Source organism: Enoplosus armatus, chromosome 18, assembly GCF_043641665.1.
Source record: "Enoplosus armatus isolate fEnoArm2 chromosome 18, fEnoArm2.hap1, whole genome shotgun sequence".
Lineage (NCBI taxonomy): Eukaryota > Metazoa > Chordata > Actinopteri > Centrarchiformes > Enoplosidae > Enoplosus > Enoplosus armatus.
The window spans coordinates 7,949,183-7,975,859 of record NC_092197.1 but is presented as its reverse complement, the minus strand read 5'-3'; the positions used below and the strand labels follow the sequence as shown (position 1 = coordinate 7,975,859).

General features: G+C 40.5%; 2 protein-coding genes across 2 annotated transcripts; one reads left to right on the top strand and one right to left on the bottom strand.

The window, feature by feature from the left end:
* The first annotated feature begins 3,412 nt into the window (after positions 1–3,412).
* On the top strand, positions 3,413–10,612 carry rad23b (RAD23 homolog B, nucleotide excision repair protein). Its single transcript, XM_070924294.1, has 10 exons — positions 3,413–3,591; positions 4,574–4,655; positions 6,775–6,854; positions 7,747–7,928; positions 8,040–8,095; positions 8,717–8,844; positions 8,987–9,125; positions 9,245–9,372; positions 9,943–10,131; positions 10,265–10,612. The coding sequence occupies exons 1-10, from the start codon at positions 3,526–3,528 to the stop codon at positions 10,376–10,378; spliced, it is 1,164 nt and encodes a 387-aa protein (XP_070780395.1). The 5' UTR covers positions 3,413–3,525; the 3' UTR covers positions 10,379–10,612.
* A 2,509-nt stretch (positions 10,613–13,121) lies between these two features.
* Positions 13,122–17,726, bottom strand: klf4 (Kruppel like factor 4). The gene is made up of 5 exons (XM_070924745.1): positions 17,462–17,726; positions 17,232–17,343; positions 15,610–16,498; positions 14,675–14,845; positions 13,122–14,224 (listed from the first exon to the last, which is right to left on the bottom strand). The coding sequence occupies exons 1-5, from the start codon at positions 17,464–17,466 to the stop codon at positions 14,049–14,051; spliced, it is 1,353 nt and encodes a 450-aa protein (XP_070780846.1). The 5' UTR covers positions 17,467–17,726; the 3' UTR covers positions 13,122–14,048.
* Positions 17,727–26,677: the final 8,951 nt, after the last annotated feature.

Genomic DNA, 26,677 nt, shown 5'->3' with positions numbered 1-26,677 from the left:
TTTTTTTAACTTGATAATAAAGTTATCAGATAACGGTTAGTTGTGTTTATCTCCTCTTTGTGCAGACACATCTTATACATTCAATTAGGGCTCTAAAGTGTGACTTTTACTTGCTTAACACTAAGATGTTAAGGATTAAGACTGAGCTATGTGGTCATTTGAATATAGAATTTAAACATGCTGCAATTTTACCTTGTGAAATAACTTTTATATTTTCTGCAGACTTGACACGCTTGATATCACCCATAATATCACTTCCTCATGTGTGATATATGACTTCTGCTGCCCTCTAAATCAGTGAATTATGCATATCAGCACAGATGTCAAAGTATTAAAATTCCCTGATAAGGAAGCGTCCTGAATAGCAAATTGAGAATAAAGTGTAAGTGAAGTGCCTCACTGTCAAGGGCAAAGTGATGCCAAAGGAACTTATCACTTCTAAAGCCTTCTTTCTTAAGAAAGTATCATACATCAAATTTGATCAAATAGTGAGTCCTTCATATCATTACTTGCAGCTTACGTTGGATATGATTCTCATAATGAGGGGCCAACATGTTTAGTTGCTTCATTGTATTATACAAATACCCGGCCAATGCAGATATCTGTGTCCAGGTGGCAGAACACTAAAAAAAGGGGTTGGCATAGTTACTTCATCTTGATAAATTAAAAAGATGAGATAAGCAATAATTTACAGTTTGTGGAAGTGAGAAGAACTGAAACTCAGCTTCATTTGCATCTGAGGGCTCCTCAAAAGGCCATGAGGGAGTGACCATGGAGATGAACAAATACCTGACTTTCACCATTGGAGCCAGAATTATCTTACTAAAACAACATTGTTTGCTTAAATCCTTGGACAAAAATGATCATTTGGGAATCCTGAATCCTTGAGAAGGTCTCTAAGCAAAATATATGTTTAGCCATGCCAGTGGCTCAAGTCAAGTACAGCCTCACAGAGCTGCTAGCATGGCTGTAGACTCTTTGTCTTGTTTTATTACTGTTCATATCAATGATTTTTAGGATGGTTAACAACAGTCAGATGGACATCAGTTTGTTGGTGATACTCAGTGGACATACTCTGGTCTAATAATGCATTAATTCACAACCCCTCCTCTAAAGTTAATTATATGCTTTGTAAAATGCCTCTATGGTTATCCATTCTAGCTTTTGTGCCGACATGTTTCCCATTTTCAGTGATATATAGGATTTCCTTTGCAACATGTCCACAGAGCCCCTGGAACAACCAATAATAGTCCCGGCAGCTTGTCCACAGGAAATAGCTTCGGGCTGAGAAGGCATCTCAGTGGCCTTCACTTTGTGTTACACACTTCCACCCTTCTGTTGCTCTCTCTCTCTCTCTCTCTCTCTCTCTCTCTCTCTCTCTCTCTGTCTACTCTACTCCACACCCTTCAAGAGCTCTGCTGACCAAAACCACAAACCTGCAAATACCAGGCGTGAGTGTGTGCTGTGTACGTCTTTGTGTGTCTATGTAATGTACATGCATAAAATGCTGCAGCTCTTGCACCATAAATACCACAAGGTTCAATCAGCTATGTTTCCACTTCTATCTTTCACTGTAGGTCTTTTTAATTTTGGCAACGTCTCCCAGTATCACTAAAAAACAGCACTTGGAGTAGTCTATCCCTAGTGTCTTTCTATTGAAAGTCTCAATTTCACACATGTCCTCTGCATTTCCTCTCCTGCCTGTTTTAGAAGGGGCCAAGTCTTTATTTCACATGTCTAACATCATCTCTTAAAAATATCTCCAAGTCACCAGGGATCAGACTGTAATCTCTGTGGCTCACCACTTCAGAGGGGGCCAATGGCAGACTGACGACCCCTGGAGACAGGAGCAAGAGGCACAGCCACAGTGTGGAGAGGGGAAAGGAGGACACTGCTGCTGCTGCTGCTGCTGCTGCTGAGTGGAGCAACATAAGGAATGCCTGATGAGAGCAAGTGCTCTGGCCAAGGCAGGCGAGGGCACTGCTCCTGTCGTAATAACTGGATGACGAGGGGGTGAGTGGAGAGACAGAAGGGAAAGTCAGGAAAGAGTAAGAGAAGAAGAGTGAGAGTAGCAGAAGGACAGGGAGAGACAGTTGAGAGTGTTAGATAAAGATAGACAGATTCATACATGCAGTCATAGAACCTGAGAGGGAGTGATATGAGAATAAGGGAGACACTCAACAGTCCCCTCAAAGTCAGAGCTGGGCAACATATGAGACAGAAGTCAATAAAGCCTCTGAATGCAGAGTGCTGGATACAGAAATTCCTCCATGCTTGAAGTACCTGGGATTGTTGTGAAAGTTGTGATAACAGGATAAAACGCTATCTCAAGTGCAGTAAGGCCGGCAAGTTTATTCCACCAATGTCAGTCCTGAGAGGGACATGATGAAGAAGCACCAAAAACATTCAACTTATGTATCCAAAGGTAAAATGTTGTCACATGTCAATTAAAAGTTGACGTAAGATGTTAAATCTGTCACGGATTCTTGAAGCAGAAATTAAAATTAGCCGGTCAGAAATACATTTGCTTGAGTGATGGAGTTGTGGCTTGTGTTTATTGTTATGCTGCTTTAATTTATGTTTCTCTTCTTATACTCTTATTATAAATGACCCTCCCTTACCTTGCACTGTATTACATGATGAAAATAACTGACTGAATAAAATGCTAAATTCATAAGGGCTCTTTAGAGTGGACAGGGCTAAAGGGTTTGCTATTTTTTGTTTTTTAGATATTTGTCTTTATTTCTATTTTTGTATACATTTTTGTATTTTACTGTTTAAGTGGAATTATACTGCAGAGTGTATATATTTTTAGAACACAATCTCAATTATTTATTTTTCCAGTAATTTCCAGCCAGTCAAGTCAAATTAAAGTAATGGTGGAAGGTAAGCAAGTACATTTACTTTAGTACTGTGCTTAGCTTAGCTTTACTTGAGTATTTCCATTTTCTGTTACTTCACACTTCTACTACACTCCATATCAGAGGCAAGTATTGTACTTTTTACTCTACTACATTTATTGTTTGCTGATAGTGATTTTAAATAAAGAACATATGATCACCTTACAGAATATGACGCAGTGTCGTATTTTTATACATATTAAACTATCCAACAGTATATAAAGTCGGTATTTGGCTCCACATTGACAAACTACATATTTAAAAGCTGCTTATATGTTAATGCATCAGTAATAGTAATCAATCAAGTACAATGTTGAATGTAGGACTGTTCCATGTAAAAGAGTATTTTAAAATTGAGGTATCCCGACTTTTATTTAAGTAAAGGATGTGATAAATACTTTTTCCACCAGTAAATTAAATGGAGAAAACAAATGGCCATTTTCGCTGCACTTCCAAGGCTAACCAGTGGGGGCGCTGCAGCCAAACTATCTTACGCAGAAGAAGAAAAGGCGAAAAGTCATGGCTGCTGACAGTTTGTAATGAGCCAACGAAAACAGCCAAGATTCTTGCAAGTTGGACCTTCAACGTTTAAACCTGGCCCGGGGATAAAAAGTCAGACGCCAAAATGCAGATAACTTTGAAAACATTACAGCAGCAGACGTTCAAAATCGACATCGATGAAGAGGAGACGGTGAGAATTGAAACCCTGCATTTGTGAAGGGGGTGGAATGGGAGTTGGGTATGTCCTGGAACCGAGTACTTCAGTTTTTGACCATTTCAAATTAGACGATCGGCAAATAGGTCTGCGTAAATACGACAGATACATTTTAGATGGACCGACTATTCGGCTGAATATAGCTTGTGTTAGACGCGGGAATTAAGACATATTAGCGTAATGTATTAAATACTGGTCATGAAAGTAGTTTGTAGGGTCGGCATTTAGCCGCAGCCCATTTAAGGTTCCAGATGGGGGGGAAGATGACAAGTTAGCATTAACGTTGACTAGCGTTTAGTGTTTGTAGCTAAACCTGTAAGTTATGATAAATGAACACAGTTCAGTTTATGTGAAGTAAATCAAAATTAGCACCACATTGGTGACAGTAACAGTTAATCAACGTTGTCTACTGTATATTATAACGTTTAACTTACCTACGTTAACGCAAGTGTAAACTTAAGGTAGCTAGTATAACGTTAACGTGAAACCAGCACTAAACGTTGTGTTTGGTGGAAAAAAATCAAATCAACCGCCGATGACTGAGGTTTGATGGCTAACTTACTGTACATTTTAATACAATTTAACATTTTTGCAGCTTTAACTGTTAACTTTTACTGTCCATAAGCCTGCAAATAACTTAGCTTCGTTAGCAGCCAGTATACAGCCACCATATTAACTTAACGTTACAATCTATTTAAGCATGAAAGCTAAATTTTGGGAACTTGGTTTAGGTATAAAACTTTGTTATGCTATCCGTCTGTAATTTCAATTCAGAGTTCAATGTGGTTTCTGAGGTAGTTCACCTAAAGTGTTATGTCTGTTCAAGTCCAGTTTAATGATGGTGCTAGCAGCAGGATTTATGGGTTGGGCGAAATTATGGCGGAAAAGCTAATTAATTTTGTATGATTATATCATAGTATACAAGGATCACGAAAAGTGTTATAATGTTTTTTCACAGGTGAAGACATTAAAAGAGAAGATTGAACAGGAGAAAGGAAAGGACAATTTTTCGGTTTCTGGACTGAAACTGATATATGCTGGTATGTTACAGGCTGTTTTTAACCCTTCTTAAATCCTCACATTTCTTGATAAGAGTTTCTCTTCTCCTTCCTATGCAGTCAAAATCTACACTGCCCTGGTTTTCAGATGAATGGTTTACTGAAGAGTACACAATACATTTAAAAATTCCTTCAAAATTACTGCCTTTTGTTTTATTCTATTTATGTATTGGGTGTTAATCTAAGTACACTGTTTAGTCATGTTAGCAGTGCACTTGTAATGCTGTTACTGACAGGAAGGTCTGTTAACAAACTACATAAGATGCACTCCTGATACATTCTGGGATCCACGTTTATCTTGTCTATATGTTGTATTCTGTACAGTCATGGGGAGCCTAAAGTTGCCATGAAAGCTAACATGGATCTTTCAAGCTAGTAGATTTGATTCACAGTGCTCTTGAAGCCTCAAGTGAGCCTACATTGAGATTATTGAAATATTAAAAATGTTCGCCAGCTGAGTGCTTCTGCGTTAAAAAGGTATTGTCTGCATTACAGCTTTCTTTCAATGGTTTCCTGTCATATTTTGTAACATATCCTATAGCATTTTGTACACTATAAATGGAGAGGGGAGAGTGACTCTTTAACCATGGTGGCAATAAAGTTGGACAATGGTTGATAGCTTCTCTTCACGACCCAGCATGAGTTCATATGCAGTTTTCAATCAACAGCAGCACTTTAAAGGTGTGGTACACCTCCAGAGTATTGCAGAAATTGCATCTCTTGCTGGTGCACGCTGATAAATAATTGAAACTGCTGGCTGCTGTTTAGACCCTTGGTGGTTCACTCGTGGTTACCTCGCTTTCACCGCTGTGCAGTTCCAGTGTTTTAATGGAGCACAATGTGGCATTTTTTGACAGCTGGCATACCCGGAGCAATCTAGCAGATAATCAGAAATAGATCTGGCTTTGTAATAACTTATATCAATCAATCAAATCCTGCCTGGATCCCCCTCAATCCCCATCCTGCAGATTGCCTTGGAACATCCCGATTCATAACTTATTGTTATTGGAGATGTAATTTTCAGGGGGTTGTCCTTCACTTGGGTTTACAAACAAAACTGATGTGAACCAGCCGTAAAGAAGGTTGTAAAAACATTATTAGATTTAGTTTTGTTGTGGGCCCATTCTTTGGTCTGCAATGCGATCAAGGATGTAGCCTTTACCAAGTTGCACAACTCTTTGCGTTCCTCTGAATCATGTTATAGTAGAACTTGTGTAATTGTAAGGATCTGTTTCCACATGTATTATAGCTGATGCATTTTTATGCAGATGTTTACACACCAGATTTTTTACTTATGCATTGAGAGGCCTAAATTGATTTATTTTGTCCGTGTCATTTTGGCTCTTCAGCGATATTGTGTAGATATAAAGATGCAGCGCTGTCAAGCTGGTTAATAGTTGCTGAAGGCCTGCAGCGTGTTTTCTGTTGAGTTTATGTGGATACATTAAAGCTACAGCAAGGGCTGGTTTTCCCTAATGGTTTTAATCTCCTGTTGCCCATAGCAAAAATCCTATAGCAAGAAACCTGCCAAAGAACACATCAAATGAAAATGTTAGTCAGATAACTGCAAAGCTTGCAGCTTGGTTAAGTGTTTCACAAGTGTTTCATGACATGCCTACCTTCATTTGTTTAAACAAGCTTTGCAGTTATCTGTCTTTCAAAATATAGATAAAGCTTGGGGAACGTGGGAGAAAAACAGGGAGTGATTAGGATTTTTGTCAGTCTCAAAATTTCCCAATTACACCAAGGTACTTTGTGTTTTAAAACACTCAAACATGATACACTCCAAGGGAGGAAGACATTTGAAGACATTTTATAGGCACTGTGTATCTATAAGCATACTGTAGCATTTTAGACACTGGGGTTTTGTGTGACCTACTTAAAATGCCTTCTCAGACATAACACGAAACAAAAGCAGTGCTTTACAATGTAACAAAAAGAACCAGATGTGGTGACAAAAGCAGGAGAATTATCAGCTCAACAACTTTCTATTCAACGATAAAATGTGATACCATCTATTGTTACATCGCTGCATGTTATTTCAGAGTTCACGGCAGGTAAAGCCAATAGAATGGAGTCTAATTTTTCTGTTTCTTCCCAGGTAAAATCCTCAACGATGACACAGCCATCAAAGAATACAAAATCAATGAGAAGAACTTTGTGGTCGTCATGGTGACAAAGGTTCGGGAATTACAAATAGTTTTAGTAAATGGTGGTTTTTGTTGAACAGATTTTATGACATTTTTTATGTAGAACATCATTCCTTTGAATGTTATAAATATGGACTGACACTGAACTATGATTAGGTTTTGTGACCTTCTCTTTCCACTGCCAACCACACGTCTGTCTGTTGGAGCTGCTGAACAGGCTCTTTTGGTGCACTCGAACAAGTAGCTCACAGTGTGAACACAGCTGATTTATAGTGGGGACAGCATTGTCTGACTCTGGTTTACTCCTATATATTCCAGTACATTTGCAGATAAGATTATCTTTAGAGATTGTTTAACACTAATCCCTTTCCTCAAAATATACAGTGTGTTATGTTCATGCTTTTTGAACTCCTAACATGATGTATTCCTGTATTTAATACACAACGAGAAAAGCTTTATTAATCCTGCTTTAACACATACTTCCCATGAAATATAATACAAGAGTACTATATTTTCTTCATGCAGAGGGGGGCAGATCAGGGGTTACACATTTAAATAGCTTCACTAATTTTAATGTGGGCTTGGTATTACATTGGGAAACATTAGAAATATTCAGTGGGATTCTGTATTTGTTGATTCACATTATTTGTAGATTGCATATTCAGGGGCATAAAACATGACTTGGCAACTCAAATAGCCAATCAGAATATGTGGAAGAAAGCTCAAGCTAGCTATATCATAGGAGTTTAAGTCTATAATGGCTTTTATCTGTATAATTTAGGATAGCCAAGACACCACAAGTAAAATACAAAGACGGCCAAAAATTCACATTTTGATGACAACTTATAAACAAATTACCCATTGTGACTATCAAGTGATATCGGAGAAGTAACATATTTTTATGTTTTAAAATTGTCTTGCAGACTAAAGCAGCCTCTGCCGCCCAACAACCTTCACCTGCCACTTCAGCTCCCAGCACTACAGCTTCCGCAGCACCTCCCGCCTCATCATCCACCTCGGAAAACACAACAGAGCGTGCCTCTACAGATGACAAACCAGAGGAGAGACAGTCTTCCTCTGCTGAACCAGCTTCCACCCCTGTCGGGTAAAGATGGGTAGATGTCTGTCTTCAACTATCTATGTGGTTTTCAGTGTGTCTCTCTTTGAGAAGGGACGTGCAGATCGCGCCTCACCCAAGGTCTGTTTTCTCTTGCAGAAGCTCGGAGGCTTCAACAAACATGAGCCTAATTGATGAGGCAGTTTCAACTCTAGGTAAGGCTGTATTGTAAACATAAGTTGTCGGTCATTATTGTAAGGCATTTGTGCAAAACTTACTTTTTGCCACAATGCCTTTAAGCCGCATCTCGTGGTTGTTTGTTCATTTTGCCCCACCCTGCTTCTTGTGGATACCCATAGCATGCTGGCATTGATGTATCTTAATCAATAAGCAGGCGGATACTGCGGCTCGGCCAAAACATAATCCCACAGTTCCCCACGGCCACATGCTCTGAGCTTTGGAAATATTGCTTTGCTCAGAGCAAATCCTGTAGGTCTTAATTATTATGAGTCATGTAGCCATTGATGTGAATTTTCGGCATTTGAGGCAGATTGTTTCTTTTTATGTAACATAGAAGATAAAGGCCTTGACAGTTTGACACCCATGTTTTAAAGTAAATGACTAATGCACATTTTATGTTCAATAATAAAAGAAAACTTGACATTAATTTGCAAATATTGGGTCATTAACAATTAAAAGTGATTGGGATTAAGTTCTTAATTTTCTGATCTGGCTTTAAATGTGGCCACAGTGCTGTACTTGGCAAAACAAAGGTTGATCCACTGTGAAGCAGTCCCACTGCTGATGATGCACTTGGTGTTTGTGTGTTCCCTTAGTGACAGGCCCATCATATGACGCCATGGTGAACGAGATGATGCTCATGGGCTACGAGAGGGAGCAGGTGGTAGCAGCTCTGAGAGCGAGCTTCAACAACCCGGACAGAGCTGTGGAGTACCTGCTCACAGTAAGAACAGTGTTACGTCTGTGGCCCCTAGCACATTGCTGGATTGGTAACGATAGGTTACACCTCAGTCTGGCTTTGGGCAGTCATAGAGCTCAGTATTCCTGCTCAGGTCAGGCCTTTTATTTCACGAGTTTTCTTTCAGGGTATTCCAGGCAGAGGAGATCAGGGTCATGCAACAGGACCGGATGCAGTGGTGCCTCTAGTGAGTGGAGCTCCTGCTGCACCCACAAGTGGTCTTAGTCTTCCCGCCAACACCGGCTCTTCACCAAGTGCTGGCGGAGGTAAGTGGCCCATACTATTCTGCGTTCAGCAGCCTCAATGAGTAAATATTTGTTTGCTTCCTTCCTGTGTCTGTCTTTTTGCTGATGAAACTTTCTAACTCACACTTGTATCCTTACAGGCAACCCCCTGAGTTTCCTGAGGAATCAGCCCCAGTTCCAAGTGATGCGACAACTAATCCAGCAGAACGCCGCCCTGCTTCCTGCCTTGTTGCAGGAGATTGGCAGGGAAAACCCAGAGCTGCTGCAGGTGAAGTACCAACAGAGCTTGATGTGTTTTTAAGTGACAAGAGTGTTGCAGTCAGTGTGGATGTGTGTGAGGATTTATTAAGTTCATGGTTTAAGCATCGGAGTCACAGTTCACTTAAAGGGGTACTTCACTGATTCTACACATGAAGTTCAGTTTACGTGTCATACTGAGTCATAAAATGTCCTCTGTGGCTCTGGAGGGAGTTTGAAAAAATATGATCTCAGTTTGTACTTGTTTTAATAAGCCTGCATTACAAACTGTAGGTGTAGGGTTTGAAAGACGAGGGGATTTAGGCGTCTAATGAAAGAAACTATTGCATTGTGGCATTATGGGATTTGTAGGATCCAGTGTTTTTGAGTTTGACCCATACTTGTGACCAAAAGTCAGAATTTTAAGTTGTCTCTTTTGAGACCCCAAATTTATTGATTAAAAAGCAAATATACAACAGTCAATCATTATTTTCGGTTTGTTTTTTAATAATACTTTTGCTCCACTTCGTTGAGTTAAATGCATAAAGGAACAGCAAACAGTCTCCATAGTCATTCCTCAACTGTTCATTTACACCTGTAGGAGATCAGCAGCCACCAAGAGCAGTTCATCCAGATGCTGAATGAACCCAATCCAGAGGCAGTGCCTGTAGGTGGTGGAGGTGGAGCCGGAGGAGCCGGGGGAGCCGGAGGGGTGGCAGGTGATGCACCCAGCGGGAGTCACATGAGCTACATCCAGGTCACGCCGCAGGAGAAAGAGGCCATCGAGAGGGTGAGGAGGAGCACAACACTGTCACTTTTCCCTCAGTCCAAAGTTCAGAAGTGCTGGAATATGACGCACAACTGATGTCATTTTCTTATTAAAGTACTGTTTGGCTAATTTACAATTTTCTCTCTAATTCCAGCTAAAAGCCTTAGGATTCCCAGAGGGACTTGTTATACAAGCGTACTTTGCTTGTGAGAAGAACGAGAACTTGGCCGCCAACTTCCTTTTACAACAGAACTTTGATGACGATTAAAAGAGCTGTCTTCATTTTGACTTTTTGTCTTATTTCTTCCTCTTCTTTTTGATTGCTGATACTCAATATACGTGTACAACAAGCCTTTTACATTTCCAAAAAAAATCACTACTTCCACATTCACCTTTCTTAATAACACTGGATCATTATCAGCTAGTGTACAAGGACAGGCTGTTGTTTGTGATCAGTTTGAAATGAAGGAACAATTAAAGTACAATAATGTTGCATCAGAAATCACCTGCGTGCTATTGATTCTTTTTAATACTTCAGTTAAGACCAATATTTTTTTTTTGTGAGGAAAATCAATATGGTTTCATTGGCAGTATATAAGTGAGATTAGTTCAGGGTAGATCTGAAAGGTTATGACAGTATTCATGTTTATTGTTCTGTTTTTTAAGTTGGCAAGTAATGGAGATTGATGGAGAAAAATTAAAGTTGTGCGCAACAAACAAGCAACATGTATGGCACTGGTTCTTTTTATTATTTAACATCCCTCATCTGCATGTAAATCAACAGGAGCTGTGTAAAGAAGTATGAACTGCAATGCATATATGAAGGCATTTGAACATGTATATAGTTTACATACATGTGGTAGGGTTTAGCTGCAATGATGTCATTTTTACAGGAAAATAAAGTTTTCAAAATAAATGAAAGCTGTGTGTTTGCATGTGTGACTGCAGGAATAGAATATAACAGAATATAGGCTGTGACTACAAGTTCTTTATGCGTATAATTTACTAATAATTAAATTTAGTCACCTTATTACATTATCAATTGATCGTGGTCCCAATTTATTGGTACATATTTGCCTTTTTTCAGAGAAAATCCAGTAATCAAAAAATCTGAAAAATCCAACATTGCCTGATCCACCAATTACAGGGCAACTAAAGGTGCAAATAACCTATGTTGAAAAGAACACTAAACTGACCAATCGATTGATTATGTAATAAAGTGACTACATGTCATTTACTAACACAAAAATGTAGAGTTAAGTTACTTTAAAGCCTACAGAGAATAATTCTTTTCATGTGAGTTTTATTGGTGTTGTCTAACCCACTCCTCATGTTTTACCTCAGGCATGTTAGTGAGCTGCAGTGTGGACCACATTGAAGACATTTCTGATGTTTGTTTGTTTTTATACTACCCCTTAATGTCAAAGATCTGTGATGTTACATATACGTTACATTGGGCGCTTATGGTAAATTTACTTGTTTTATATTAATTTGATCAAGAAATATGGTCAAAACAGGTTGACTGTATACAGGACACACTATTAAAGCATTAGAATCGTTAAATGGGTTTTAACTTACCTTCAGTATCAAAATACAGGCTTTTTTAAATTAGTTGCTTCCTTCACTTGTGTTTACATGTCACACCACCATTTTGAAAAGGTCCCGACCTGTCACAGTCACATGACTGTGACATGACCACCACACCAGGATGTTTCATACAGTATATGTCGCTTAGGGACTTAATGAGTTAAGATCAAGCACAAAGCTGTATAAGGAAGATTCTGGGGCCTTTGAAGTGTGTGTTACACTGGTGTCACCATGGGTTCTTATGGGTTAAAGGCCTAATGCTCAGTTTAGGAATAAAAATTGAATGACATGAGAGTGTGCTCAAAACAGAAGTAACCTACAGGGGGCAACAGAGACCACAACATGTTTCACCATGCAACACCATGCTTTATAAGATGTGACTTGTATCCCACAAAATGAGGGATTTTCAGAGGCATGCTTTTTATTTTTTTACTGTGCAGGTAAAAAAGGAAATGCAGCAACATTTGTATGTATTAATAAGCAGTTAGTTTTACCTCTTTTACCGGGTGACTTTAAACACAGCTGACACACATATGTTGTTAAAACTATTTGTCATCATTAATTGAATGTAATTCTTTGTTTTTGTTGCTTGTTTGAACTATTTATGAATTTTAAGACATGTTTTGTGGGGTGACATGATGTTGCCATACTGTACAGTAGAATTATGGATAGGCATTATTATTTTTAATGAATACTGATCATTTGAAGATCATACATTCGCAGTTTTAAATCAATTACTTATCAAAAATGATTCACTATGTTAATTAAACTGCAATTATGACCTCTATGTTTTAGAACAACTTACTATAAAGAATTTTGTAGGGGGAAAATAACATTTCTTTTATCATGCATTAAAACATATGCAATGATGTTTATATTTTTTGTGGGAAAAAATAAATGTAGCTGGACACATTACACACTCATACCACATATAATGATGCATATTGATACAGCAGAAACATATCAAGATGGCATCTCGCTGTGGCATCTTTATGGGTTTTGTTCACACTGTGCACCTGAGAGCAGAGTGGCAGTCAGATTTGGTGTCACCCTTGAATGTCAGCCAGTAACTCGGTTATCCTCCTCATTCTTCCCGCTGACAGGTGGAAAGAGAACCCCATGAAAATTGAAGGTGTATTTTTTTCTGAAAATCTTTTTAACTGCAGCATTGTGTTAGTTTGCCTCCAGCGATCTCACTATTATCAGGAGGGATATTGTGTGTGAGCTGACTGTGAGCTTTTGCTGCCATTTAAATGTGCTTCTCCATTACACTACCAGGGAAATCTACAATTACTTTGCTTTTGTTCAAAGACACTCTGCTTAGCATGCATGTCATTATTTTATGTGACTAGTGTTATGTTCTTTATGGTGTCAACATGTTTTTGTTTTCAATGAGATAATGACATAGACTAGATAGAAGAGTATAAAGCTCTTATTTCAAATACATTTTATTTTATTATACTGTAAAATACAAAACAATAACAAAGCATTTTTATTCACAAATGTACAAAATTCAAGATTATATTACATATTTTTGGCTATAAACAAAACATCTTTGTTCAGAGTTCACTCATTCAATACAAAAATATGAATGTCTCATATAAATTATTGCACTTTGCAGCTGCAGTGCATTGAAGATTGCCATCACCATTTATAAGTGAAGTGTTCACCTGATTTAAATCAGATTGTGGAAGAGAGGTTTCTAAGAAACACACAAACAACCATATGGCACTTTTTCATAGTTTTCACCCTTTTTGTATATTTTCCTTAATCTTTGGTACCTTTTCTTTTAAAAAAAAAAAAACCTTCTTCAGAGTCACTGAGCACCATTCTGTATAAATTAACACTGTACCTGAAATTAATGGCATTGCAGGTGAAATGTGTATATAAATATAGATGTATTTATGACTACAGTATTTTGAACAGTGTGTAGTTGTTAACAGAGCCTATATTGGCATGTTGCTGGTAGAAGGCCTCTGGAGATGTTTGTCTGTTGCTCCTGGTTTCCCTGACAGAAATACATTTCCAGTTAAAAGCTGTTGGCACCTGGTCCTCCAAGTTTTGTCGGTTAAATAAGACAAATTCCAGTTTGGTCCCTTTCATAAAAGTTTACAACCCTGACTGAGAGGTCTCTCGTCGAGTCACCTGCACCATGTGCGAAGACGGGGATCAGTCTTGAGAGAGTAATGCTCTTTTTGCCGTGAAACACCACAGCTTGTCTTGTTGCTTGACAATGGCCTGAAGGCAAATTATGGTTTTAAAAGAAGTGTAGGTCACAAGTTTGTTCAGGGTTCTTCTGACGTCTTTTTTTTGTTTTTGTTTTTCTGGAGCCTTCATTCCATCGCCAAGTCTCATAAGTGCCTCTTCATATGGAGAGCAAGGTGGTCTGACCTTGAGAAGGCCCGATCACATTTCTGACACTGAAATGGCCGGTGGCCTGTGTGTTTCCTGTAGTGGCGTGTGAGCTCGTCCGAACGTGCAAACTTCCAACCACAGCCTTCCCAGTCGCAGTGGTAAGGCTTCTCCCCTTTGATGGAAACACAGTACACACAAGGAGCAGTTAGTGCCGGCCCTGAGTTTAAACTGGCCCAACCTTCCCCACCTTCAGGAGAAAAGAGGTCCGTCCTGTCCTGCAGCTAGTGTATAAAAGGCCAAGCTAATCAGCCTGGGGTTTGTATTTGAGCAGGGATCAGTATCAACCTGTTTCACCGCACCTGCCAAACAACTCCCCTACCCCATCCCCCACCTGTCTAACCCCCATTCATAACTCATATGTGTTGGCACATAATATGCAACAGACATGGTTTTGGATAGTAATTAGCTCTGAACACAGTATGAAACAACTGCGTTAAACAGTGCTCTAAACAAAAAATAACCTTCTTCTCCTGCATGTGATACTTTATTCAAACCAGATATAAACAGCACTAAAAATAATAGCTGACAAAAAGTAAAGCACATCTAACATACAGCTACATACCTGTGTGCGTGCGGTGATGTGCTTTGAGGTGGGAGCTCTTTGTGTACGTTTTCCCACAGCCAACGTAGTCACACGTGTGCGTGGCAACTCTCTTCCTTGGCCAGGAGCGCCGACCACGTTTAGGCTTTGGTTCCTCTGGCAAGCAGTCCCCGCTGGAGATCATGAGGGCCTCTGCGGGGTCAAAAGGTCATGGTCATCATCACGTGTATAGAGAAACTATTCTACTATAGTTTAAATATGTCAGATATAACACAATAAAGGTCACAGGTTTTCTTGGCTTACAGAATGGCAGATCGTATTGTATTTCAGAGCTCGGCTAAAGAGAGCGCTTAATCACTTCAGACGCATAGGTCGATATACAGTAGGAGCTGCAGAATGTCCCTAATCATTTAGAAATATATTTTTTCTGTCATCAGCTTTAAGATGCAACAGAAAACATCAGCCTCTATCTTAAAAAACTCAAAAAGGCTTGTAAAAAACAGACAATTTTTCAAAGAACGTAAAAGTACTATAGTGTAAAGCGTTACCACAAAAGGGGCACAACAATGAACACTGATCCTTTGAAAAGAACAAAAATAACTATATTTTGTTAAACATCTGGTAATTTCTTATATCTACTTTGGCTGGTTAAGGATCTTTATGAGGAAAAGAGGGTTTGTTGTCCAAGACCACGAGATGTAGGTTTCAATCCTTTTGAACTGCTGGTTTTGGGATATAATTAAAGCCCTCATATAAGATGTATTTAAATAGACTGTATGGACCTTGACTTTACATTCCTGTTGTTTAATCTGTTCTGTGTTTTACATGTATGTATGTATTTTGTTTGATTGACAATTTGATTGGACAAAATCGAAATAATCCACATTTAAATTACAGCATTCAGAGATTACAAGAAAGGATATAAAGTAGCTCTGAACAATGAGAAAAAGAATAACCTTGGTACTGCATTGAGGATGGCTGAGGGTAGGAGGTGTAGCCCTGCGGGGAGCTATGGTGGTATCCCTGGGGAGGTAGAGTGATCTGAGAGTGGGGATGCCCAAGAACCTGGTGCTCCCGGCTCAGGGGATGGTCTGGGGAGAGGGAGGAGGATGAGGATAACCTGCCGCTTGTCATGGATCTTCCTCCGCCAGGGAAGCCATGTAAATCTAAGTTGCCAGGGCGCTGCTGGCTCCCACGGCCCTGGGAGTTTACCCCGGCCAGGTGTAGGTCTATGGGCTGCGAGATGGTGCAGTTACTGGGGTTCTCCTGCTTTATCCTGTGACAAGTAAAGGACGGCGAGGCACGTGAAGGAGTTGGGTCTGACGCAGCATTAACGCAGGCCTTGCTTACGCTCACGCCTTGGCTATATTCTCCCATGTCCATTGTCGTCTTGACCACGAACTTGCCGTGGAGGCTGGTGGGGTGGAGGTATGCCGGGTCCAACTCGGGTCTCATGAGCTCTGCCACAAAGCCTCCAGAGGGCGAGACGTCACTGATATCTGGGATGGTATAGAGCAGCTCACTGGCAGTGCCCTGAGGGGAGGGGAGAGGGTAAGATGAGGAGAAAGAGCCAGGGGAAGGAGACAGGGCCTGGGCAGAGCTGCATGCCATGGCCTCCTCCTCCTGCTGCTGCTGCTGTTGTTGCTGCTGCTGCTGCTGCTGCTGCTGCTGCAGAATGGAGTTAGACAGAATGAAGTCGTAGTCCAAGTCCAGATCAAGTTCCGTCTCTTTTTTGGACATGCTGGGGCTTGTTGTGCTGGTGGCAGTGGGATGATCTGGGTCAGAGCAGCTGCTTCCGGTTGGCACGCTGAGTCTCTTAAGATGGGACAACTCCTCCTTCCATCTCTAGAGGAAAGTTACAGAGACATTAATGACTGTGCTCGTTCATGCTGCTTGTTTGTGTCATGTCACTCTTTATAAGATACAGATAGTAGCCAAGAAAATCACACTTGAGTCCTGTCCTGCTTAGAAATGAGTGCCCGTTTTGAATAAATTAGGACATATAGATTAAGCCAGAGCTTCAAGGAGGAAAGAACCTTGATCTGTAATGGAAAGTGATTATTATGACAGCTCAGCTCCAGAGCTCAGTCTGGTGTAGCAAGTGTCCTTGACACGGAGCACTTCCTAGAATACAGATTATTCTCACTGGCAAAGAAACTGCACTGGAAAGCACTAGTGGTGGCACAGGTTAGTAGCACATGATCAAATGAGCGGGTCAGACTGCCATCAGAGGATTCTTGCATCCAATGTGTAGCCTATTGAACGACCCACTATGAATAAAAAATAATAAATAAATCATAATATTGAGCATCGGGATGTTTTCTGCAGTATCCCATGTGCGCTTTCGCTGAAACCCCCCTGGAGCAGCCTGTGTAAACTGGTGCACGCCCCAGCAGAGCGTGGTGTCAAGCCCTGACTGTCTGCGCCCATAATAACATGGGGGCGACACATTGGAAAACTACAACACTGTAAATAAACTGCATAGGCTACATATTTTCAGCTCACAGACAGACTTCGTTGATGCCCACGGCTATTCGGCAAATGCGCATGCGATAAGAAGTGGCCACGGGCTACTCACTAAATTGGCACTTCCTATGGATTTACTCTTGACCGTGGGGCCGCTGGCGAACGTGGATATGGATGGCAGAAGCGTCCCACCTAAAGCCATCTCGACGTCATTTGGAGGTTGCCTGAAATTAAACAGAAAACATCGTAAATCCTCGTGGAGCAGCGAGCTGCGGGTCTGTTATAGTCCGTAAGTAGATGTGCACGAGTCAAATGTTGTTCAAAGTTTCTCGAGGTCCACACCTCATCAATGAGAATCTGTATGTCAAGTCCTTTCGGCTGCTCTTCGGTGTGACGGCGCTGGGTTTCGCGTGAATATCCCTGGGTTTTAAGTTTCTGCTCCGCGTCGCGCGTTATACTGTATTCCGGTACATGCTGCCGCTGCTGGGCGAGCCGGGTAGAAGCAGCCAGACGGAGTGATTTCTAACGCTAAAGATTTTTTTTTTTGAACGGGAAGACAGAGAGGCGACGTGCGGGGGAATCCCTCGCGCCTGTTGCCATGCAGCGACCGGCAGTCTGAACTGAGGAAAAACCGCGTGAGAGGTATCCTTAAATCACTGGAGCTGGACACGCCCTCGTTGCCGCGCAACCATGAAAAACATTAGCGCGAGGGAGGGAGCACGTGTGGGGGGTGGGGGGGGGGGAGGCTTGGGCGAGCGGGGGTGAGACAGGGAGAGAGAGAGAGGGAGAGAGAGCGAGGTTTGTTTGTATTCATAGCAACCTGCTGTTATCCTGTGAAATGTGGGTGAAGAAGCGCAGTTTTTCAGACGCTGCAGACCGCGGCCGAACTGGGAATACCAGCGAGTATTATTGAGTTTTGTCTGGAGGGTCACCTGCATGCATGCGCACCACATGGATGGCCAAATGCTTGTATTAGCCTGTTTCATCAGCTAGCTACTTAAAAATAATAAACTCACACTGATAGGCAACAGGTTAGGTGGGTGATGAACCTGTAATTAATCACATTTAGCAAATAATAACACTTTATTATTCATCTGTCAGTGCTCCACTTGTTTCCAAATGTATAAGTGGATTTTTTGGCAAAGTGATAAAAGATACAGTGTGATGATTATGATGATTAAGTAGGTAATCATGTAAAGTATTGTGGGTACACGTTTGGTTTATATTACATCACTGGACTGCAATAAGAGCCAACCCCCTACACAACACATGCACGCACTTGCAGAGCAACATTTAAGTTGATTATAATAAATTATTATGATTATATCATAATAGCATTACTTTTACCTCTACAGTGAGTGATATGCTTTAATTTAGCAGGCTGCACAAGTAGCCTATATTTCTACATTATAAATGCAGATATATAAACAGACTGTATATGCACATTTACATAGCAGACATATAAATTATACGTGGCCAAAATTCTCTTTAACACTTATCTTTACACAAATGTCAGACTAATGTGATTTATAGGAACACACAGATAGTCTCTAAATAATAGCCCATACCCTGGGCTTCTGTGTGTCTACATTTTAGTGTTATATTTATGGGAACAGATGTTTTTTTTTACAACAATAAAGCCTATCTTTATTAAACAAGGTTTATTGCAAATCACACACTTGCCTACAAACAAAGAAAAACCCCCATGAAAAAGACTTAATTTAACACTGCAATATAGTTATGACTCTGTATGGGGGAGAAAAGCTTACCTGGGAATATTAAAATGCTGAGAACTGTTCAGTGTTGAGTTTGAATTGGGTTCAGGCAGTGTTTGCTCAGAGCTAGCGAGCTAACACAAACCTCTCTGTCCAACATAATTAGACACATTTACTCAAGAGTTCAGTGCAAGAGCAAACAAAGCACTTGCCGCTGATCCTGCTGCATCAGGATCTTGTCCGTTAGGCATGTCAACAAGACATGCCGTCACTCCAACAGGACACATTTACTGTCATTGTATGTTGGTGTCTTCATTCAGAAGTTTTAAATTGGATGAATGTACGTTGCTTTGGTTGGCAAACAAAAAACTGGTGGGAAAAATATGGACTACAATGGCTGGGGAACTTTGTAAATAGAAAGTGTATCCTGTTGGGCAACCCATGATTTATTGTTTGATATATTAACAGTAAGCCACTTAATCTAACGTGTATATCCACACAGTTATATGTGTATTGTTTTACTTCTCCAATTGCATGGTGAGAAGTGATGGCTTTAAACCTACAATATTTGCACTACATCTCTTGTTCCTGAAGACCTGCTTCCTACAGCAGGTAGGAACTCAATGAAAGCTGTGTCATTATAGCCATTTTCTTTATGTCGGGAGATAATGGTTTTTTGAATATGATCCTGAAAACAAAGGCTTGACTTTGACAGCTAAGGTGCATCACATCGCAATAAAGACAGAGAGAGGGGGAATAGAGAAAAGATATAAAGGAAGCGAAGATGACACCACTGTGTGCTTTTCCTGACACAATGAAGTCATGGTGATTTAGTGACTAACACCAAACCCTTGTATGGAATATGTTAATGCAACACTTACAGCATTAACTGAATGGAGTGAGAATATGAAAGCTGCCCACAATGAATCATTTCAAGTGTAACACAGTTCCTGATTTTGACATTATGTTAACAGCACTGGTGACATAACTACAGAATCCAATGTGGAGATATTGAGGTAATGTTATTGTATCAACAAGGATGACGATTGAGTACTAACTCGACTTAAGAGGTGTCACATTTTCCTCTCATCAACTGCAACAAGTGTCCTGATGATGTTGTTTCTGCGCGTTCTTATCGGCGTGGATCAAGTCTGGATGTCATGACGCCCACTTGAAGAAGCTCCTTCAAATAATTACTGTTTTAAAGGTGAGCTCAGGTGCTGTTCTTGGCTGTGCCGAGAGTTTCGACTGCTTAGACATTACAGTGTTAGTCACAGATCAGCCGACATATTCTGTGGTTATGCTCATATTCAAATTGAGATCAAACAGGGTTGATAAGACAGTCACACAGTTGTGAACATTGATATTATGTGTAATAATATCAACCCCCCACCCCCACCCCTTGGTGTGCATGTGACTGACATGGTTTCCACCGGTGTCCCTCAGTTAAGTTCCCCCTCCTGGAAAGCACCCAACTGAATATGAGTACCAGCGGATCATAACTCCAGATATTGAGGTTTTCAGTGCTCTCTTCCAGATGCTGTTCAGTAATTAAAAAATAGCTTTCATTCTTTCCTTAATTCTTGAAAGCTGAGTCAAGCTTTTTTGATTCTCAGTGCTGCACGTCCCCCCACTCCACCTCACATCAGCTCTAAACCAATTATACATGTAGGAACTTTCTGTCCGTTTTGTCACCATACACGTGCAAAGCCAAAGCACTTTTGAGCAGCTCAGGCAACAAATCACAGACTATAAGTCTAATTGTAATTATTTTTTCCTCTAGCACTGCTAGAAGTTTTAGTTTTGTGTCATAATTCCCCATCTCAGAAAGACTTGACTGTCCACAAAAAGAGCTTTCTTTAAAACAATATTTGCAATAAAACGTGTCATTTCACCTAATGTCCACTTTATAACATGGTTGGCTTTATATTTGACACCAACATCTGTTCAAAGATCATAAACTACTATTCAGGCATCACAAATTCTTAAAGAAAACAACAATATTGAACAACATGCTGTTGATCAGGTATTTAAATCCCTGAATTATGATACGCACTTCTACGGCTGCAATTACTGATTCATTTTATCATCGGTTAATTGTTTAGGCTACTATTACTATTCCCCAGAGCCCAAGATGACAACAACTTTTTTCCGATCAAAAGTCTAAAACCAAAAGATGAGCAATTAAGACAGTGATATAAAACAGCGAAAAGCAGTAAATTATCACATTTGAGAACTTGGAAAACTAAGTATTTGCCATTTTTGCTTGAAAAATTACTGAAATTGTTAACTGATTATCAAAATACTTCATTAAAATTAATTGACTAATTGTTTCAGCTCTACAAACTAGTTGTTTTGTAATGGCTGCATCTTCAAGTGTACATTTGAGAAAACTCTCAGGTGACATACAACACTCACATTATTACAAATTATGTGGGTTGATTAGGTCGCTTAAGTGCCCTTTTATAGTCGATATTGTCAGACCATTCAAAGTCCTCTTAGATCATGAGACTGCTCGCCTTTTTCATTTATAATAATCTAAAATGCTCTGTGATCTAAAAGCACCTGATGGATCCAGGCCTGGTGTTCTGCTCATGACAATTTTCAGGCCCACAGAGTTCACCACACCTGTTACTGTGGTCCAGACATTCACCAGTGAGCGGAGCCTGGTACATAAATCATCACAGTGACAGAAATTAGCTCTGGTCATTTTTTTTATGACAAAATAGTTCTGTATTTGTTTTCCAAAGGGCTACCATGCTAACAGACGGAGAATGCATATGGATGAGGTCTGAGTCAGTGGGGGCTGTTTGTTTGGACAATCCCAGCCAAGCCTCTATAGCTGGACAGAGCTGCGGTCAGACTGGGATGCAACCAACCAACACTGAGCTTTCATCACATCAATATAATTTAGTGGTGGGCTTCCACAGGGATAGGAAAATGTGGTTGAGGTATGGGGTGGTGGTCGTGGTCATGTTGCAGGGCTTGTGTGAAGTGAAATGGGTTTAGAGGGAGGAAGCAGAGAGAGGGAGAAGTCAGCGAGAAAGAGACTGAAAGAGAGGGAGGAGAGAGCTCCTGCCGGGCGGCAGGCTGTCCAGCCTCTGCCTGCCCTGGGATTCCTCGGCAGCCTTAAATATGCCAGTTATTTTTATCCAGCGACGTAACAGAGCCCAGCGCCGGCCCCCTCTGTTCCAATATTTCCTTTCTGTCAGGAGGGGAAATGGAGGGGAGCCACACTTCCTGGTCACATGATGCAGCTCGGGCAGCCGAATAAGAGACATACATCAGGGGAAGTGGGGAAGAGCGAATGAGGGGAGGAGAGGGAGCTTGGTTGGCTGCCTCATACCCACACCGGCCCACATATTCACTCAGCACCTCCTTTCTCCAGAGTTTAACCCCCTCAGCTGGCCAGATGAGGCAGTCTGTTTTAATCAGATGCTCAGACGTCAGAAGCCAGAAGGACCAGAGCAGAGATTGGTGTTCGTGAGCTGCGGAGGAAATGAGAGTGTGGGTACAGCACATCAGCAGACGGAGGGGTGGAGGGGAGGGCCCTGTGACGTCAGACCAGGGACCTGCCAGGATTAGAAGCCTCTAAAAAGAAAAGGCCCAGGCCTGGGCTGCCAGAGCTGGAGAAAATGTGTTTCTCTGTCTGACATGGGAGAATCAGGGACTTCCCATGAGCTCACCTTGTTGACATACAGAGAACTTGGACTGGTTCACGTCTCAATCTTCACTAACCTCACTACCAGCAAAATGAGTACCAGCCTCACACCACAGACTGTAATGTTTGCCTGATTTGTACTGCTTCACATCTACAGTGGACACATGTCAGTTACATGGGTGAGCATGCAGCATATGTCAACCTTAATTTAGTTTAAAAACACATAAAATCACTGGATGTCTGTCTAATATACACACACTAAAAACCACTTGGTGGTGTGTATATATGGTATGCTTGCAAACTTTTAAATGTACATGTTACTATTTGCTACTGATTGTTGATAATTGTGCATACTTTGTTGTTTTGAATGTCATATGCACATCGTTTTGTACAACACAGAATAGATTTGTAACAGTTTTAAGACAAAACTTGAGCTTGTTGTGTGCCTAACTCTGGGTCGAAACAACTGTCTTAATAATTCTAACTTATTAATTAATGAATAATTGTCTTGGGTTTCCTTGGTTTTCTACCCATGGGTACTGAGTTAAACCAGTATTGTATCAATGCTATATTGACCCTGGGTACATTTAGATTTTTAGTGTGCAGTGTTTTATGTTGAAACCACGTAAATGGTGGTGCTTTGCTATCACACTAACAGAGTCAAAGTTTAGGTTATTGACAGGAAAAAGTGGGATTCACGTTCTGAATCCCTGGACTATAAAACTGAAGCACAATGCTTTTGTAAAACGTTTACTAATAATAACAAAATTATTTTGAGATAACAAACCTTAGTGTGTAAGGTTTAGGAATGGAAATATAATAATAATAAAAGTTTGGGTATTCTATTGATTGGTAATCTTGGACTCAAACGAGCTGAGCATTAAGTTACTGAACCCCTCACTGTCTAAATGGTTGAGTCATCTGCATAAACAAGGCTGTTTCCTTAATAAAATAGATACTGTGTGTACTATCTATCCATGGGGTGTGGACAGCAAAATGTAAACATGGAAAATAACTTAATTCCTTCGGTACTTTAATCACATTTACAAACGCTGCTTCAGAAATGGGTCATCTAAGGTCAGCAGTGTCTGTCGGCTATAAAAGAGATTTCCCAATAGGAGACAATTAACTGAGCTCCGTGGAGGCCAAGTCATCTGTGCCTAAAGTGCAGGTGCAGAAAAAAAATGTAATGGGAACAATCTCAGAAATAATGATAACATGTGGTAAACACAGACGAACTGCAACGGAAAACAAGTATACTCACAAGCTGAAGCTGACCAACAGAGATACTATTTGCAAATTTACAGTACATTCTTCCACATAGTTCAGCTAATCAGCAACTTCATGTGACCCACATCTGTAGTCAAGTTAGCAATATCTTAAATGTTTCCACTATTTTGTCCACCGCTGTATCTATGGCTTATAAAGTATATTCTAGACGAAACATAAGCTATAGAACAATCTAATTTAACACGAACCGTTTCAGTCATGCTTGTGCCATAAAAGCTAAGTGTACAGGCTGTCAGTAAACCAAGACCACATCTTTACAATGTTAGAGAGGTTCCTATAGAAACATATGAGTATTAAAGTCTTTTATTTCTCTGTACGAGTCCGTATCGGACCCCTGCTGCACAGCCAATTATGGCAATCACCAGCATTCTTCAACCTTCAAGAGCGCTCTGGCATTGATTCAGAGCAAATAGAACATCTATGCTTCCAATGCACTGCAGTTAAACCATGGCTGTCACATTTTCACAACACTTGATTAAATCTTTATGTTCGCGAGGCTCGTTGGAATTTGAGATGCGATGTGATAAAGGCTCAGTGGTTCAGTGACTTGTAGCCTAGAGTTTTAGTGATTTACATAGCTTTGAGCCTGCGTATCATTGCACTTGGAATTGTAATCACCTGTAATGTGACTTTTGAGCTCTGGATAGCTTAAATGAATTGCTTTTACTATGAAAACTACCAAATAGCCTACACATGATCTGCTGATGAACTCCAGACTGGCTGAACACCACTGAGTGGAGGTCTGCAGATAAAGAGTCTGGCATTATAATACGCCGAAATTCATGTGGTAATTGCTGTCAGATTTCAGGGTAGTAGGCCTCTGCGTTCCTGAGAAGGTGTGGACTCCCCTGTTTTCCCACTGGGAGCAGTTGGGAATGTGTGACCTTTTCCACGGATCGCCGTTTTTCAGGCCCTGGATTGACTCTCTGGAAACATGCCTGCAATTGGTGCAACCATTCAGAGATGTAAAATGGCAATAATTATCCTGAATATCAGCACGCAGGCGCTACAGGATGATCCATGGTTTGTAGGAGAGAGGAGACAGCCTTGTTGGGAAACTCCCGTCGCTAAAAGGAAGGGAACTCCTAATAAATTCTCTGTGCAATAAGAGAGGAGAAACATAAATGTCACCACTGTTTCTCCAAACCTCCCTATAGTATGAACTTTAATATTCAAGCATAAATCTGGGAGCTAGATGGCAAAACTTTGGAAGAGTTGAATAAAAGAGGAATGTCGTGAGGAACTAAGAGGAGAGACATGGAAAATTACAGTCAGAGAAACACTTAAAAGTTCAAAGTAGAAGCTTATTTCTTGCTTTTTTCTCACTCAATACCATTAGTTTTCCTTCCTCAGTGCACTTTATCTGTGTATATATATATATCTGCAGTAATAGGCAAACAACTTTTATGGCAACGTTTTCGAGCCCAAGTGCCCAAATCAAATCAGAAATGGCACATTGTGGTAACCTTAATCAAACTACAAATCATTTCAGACTGATCGTCTCTGCTGGAATGCTGAGGAAAGAACAATACTTGACAGGCCCAATTTAAGTGATAGCTTCTCCAGTCTGACGTTTTATTGACATCATGCTGAGTCTAATTGAGGAGGGGGGTTTCTGTAACTCAAACCAGATGGGCCACCAGCTCATGAACTAACAGCCCCCCCTCTCTCCACTGTCTCTCTCTCTTACACTCAGAGCTATTTTGGCGCAATGAAATACTTAACTATGAAATAAAATGTAATAAAACTGACCTATTTGGTCAAATTTATATTGATTGTAAGAATCTGATACCATGCCACTTATCGTAAAGATACTTGAAGCTGGCAGCGGAAAGTTAGTGGTGAAAGCATTATCTTTGCATGTCGAACTCCATGGATTTTATATCAAACTGTTCTTTTCAGAATAGACTAATGAATTCCCTTGAAGGAACAGTTTGACATTTTGAGAAATATGCTTTCTGGCCTTCTTGTCAAGAGTCAAATGAGAATATTGATACCACTCTTATGTTTGTATGTTAAACGTGTAGCTGGAGCCAGCAAGCTAAGCTAAGCTAACCAGCTGGAAAAGACCAGTTGCTTGGCAAAGAAAGTATAACATGTTAACTAGTGATCTTTAGAGGTGCTGTATTATGTTGCCGTTGGAAAGAGCCAGACTAGCTGTTTCCCCCTGTTTCCAGTCTTTATGCTAAGCTAAGCTAACCGGCCGCTTGTTCCAGCTTCAAATTTAGTGTCCATCTTCTCAGCCAGAAAGCAAACAAGCATATTTCCCAAAAAGTGTAACCATTCATTTGAGCCCAAAGTTAAGCTCCAATACACAACATTAACATGGCACACATGTGCACACACATACAGAGAGAGAGAGAGCTACTACACAGGCTGTTCATTAGACACATGGATTTAATGAGTCTGAAAAGAAAACTGGCTGTTAGAAGTGAACTAAATTAGTAGCTTCACATGGATTTCTTTAGAGCCAAAATGGGAAATTTGCCACATCAGCAAACGCTCTTCATTTGCGGGCATTTTTGAAAAGACATCAGAGACTCTCTGATTTCATACCAACTGCGATCAATAGTGCGCTTTGAAGGCATTAAAGTAATTTCACCGACTGTTAATGACATTCATGATGCAGCTTGTAGGCTATGGTACTGTAATCAAATAGGCTTGAGAGAAAGAAAGAATCACTGAGAAGTTCTTCAAAATTAAATTAGGATTTCCCTGGCAAAAAACCTTCCACATAAATGCCCATAAACATGACAGAAGCATGGTAATCATTAAAGCTTGGCCATCAGTGGAAATACATGTAAGTCTGTTTTAGCACTCTGAATAGTGTGTTTCTTGCCCACAGATTTTATTGATCTTCGGTGGGAAACTAGGTAAATTGTGTAAAGCTGG

Bases quoted from the DNA above. Each gene is read 5' to 3' on its own strand.
- rad23b (XM_070924294.1), top strand. From the start codon at position 3,526: ATGCAGATAACTTTGAAAACATTACAGCAGCAGACGTTCAAAATCGAC. The intron at 7,929-8,039 runs GTAAAGATGGGT...TTTCTCTTGCAG, and splicing joins CCAGCTTCCACCCCTGTCGG to AAGCTCGGAGGCTTCAACAA. The intron at 8,096-8,716 runs GTAAGGCTGTAT...GTGTTCCCTTAG, and splicing joins TGAGGCAGTTTCAACTCTAG to TGACAGGCCCATCATATGAC.
- klf4 (XM_070924745.1), bottom strand. The intron at 16,499-17,231 runs GTGAGTAGCCCG...ACTTTCCTCTAG, and splicing joins CCATAGGAAGTGCCAATTTA to AGATGGAAGGAGGAGTTGTC. The intron at 14,846-15,609 runs GTTATTCTTTTT...TTGACCCCGCAG, and splicing joins ATCCTCAATGCAGTACCAAG to AGGCCCTCATGATCTCCAGC.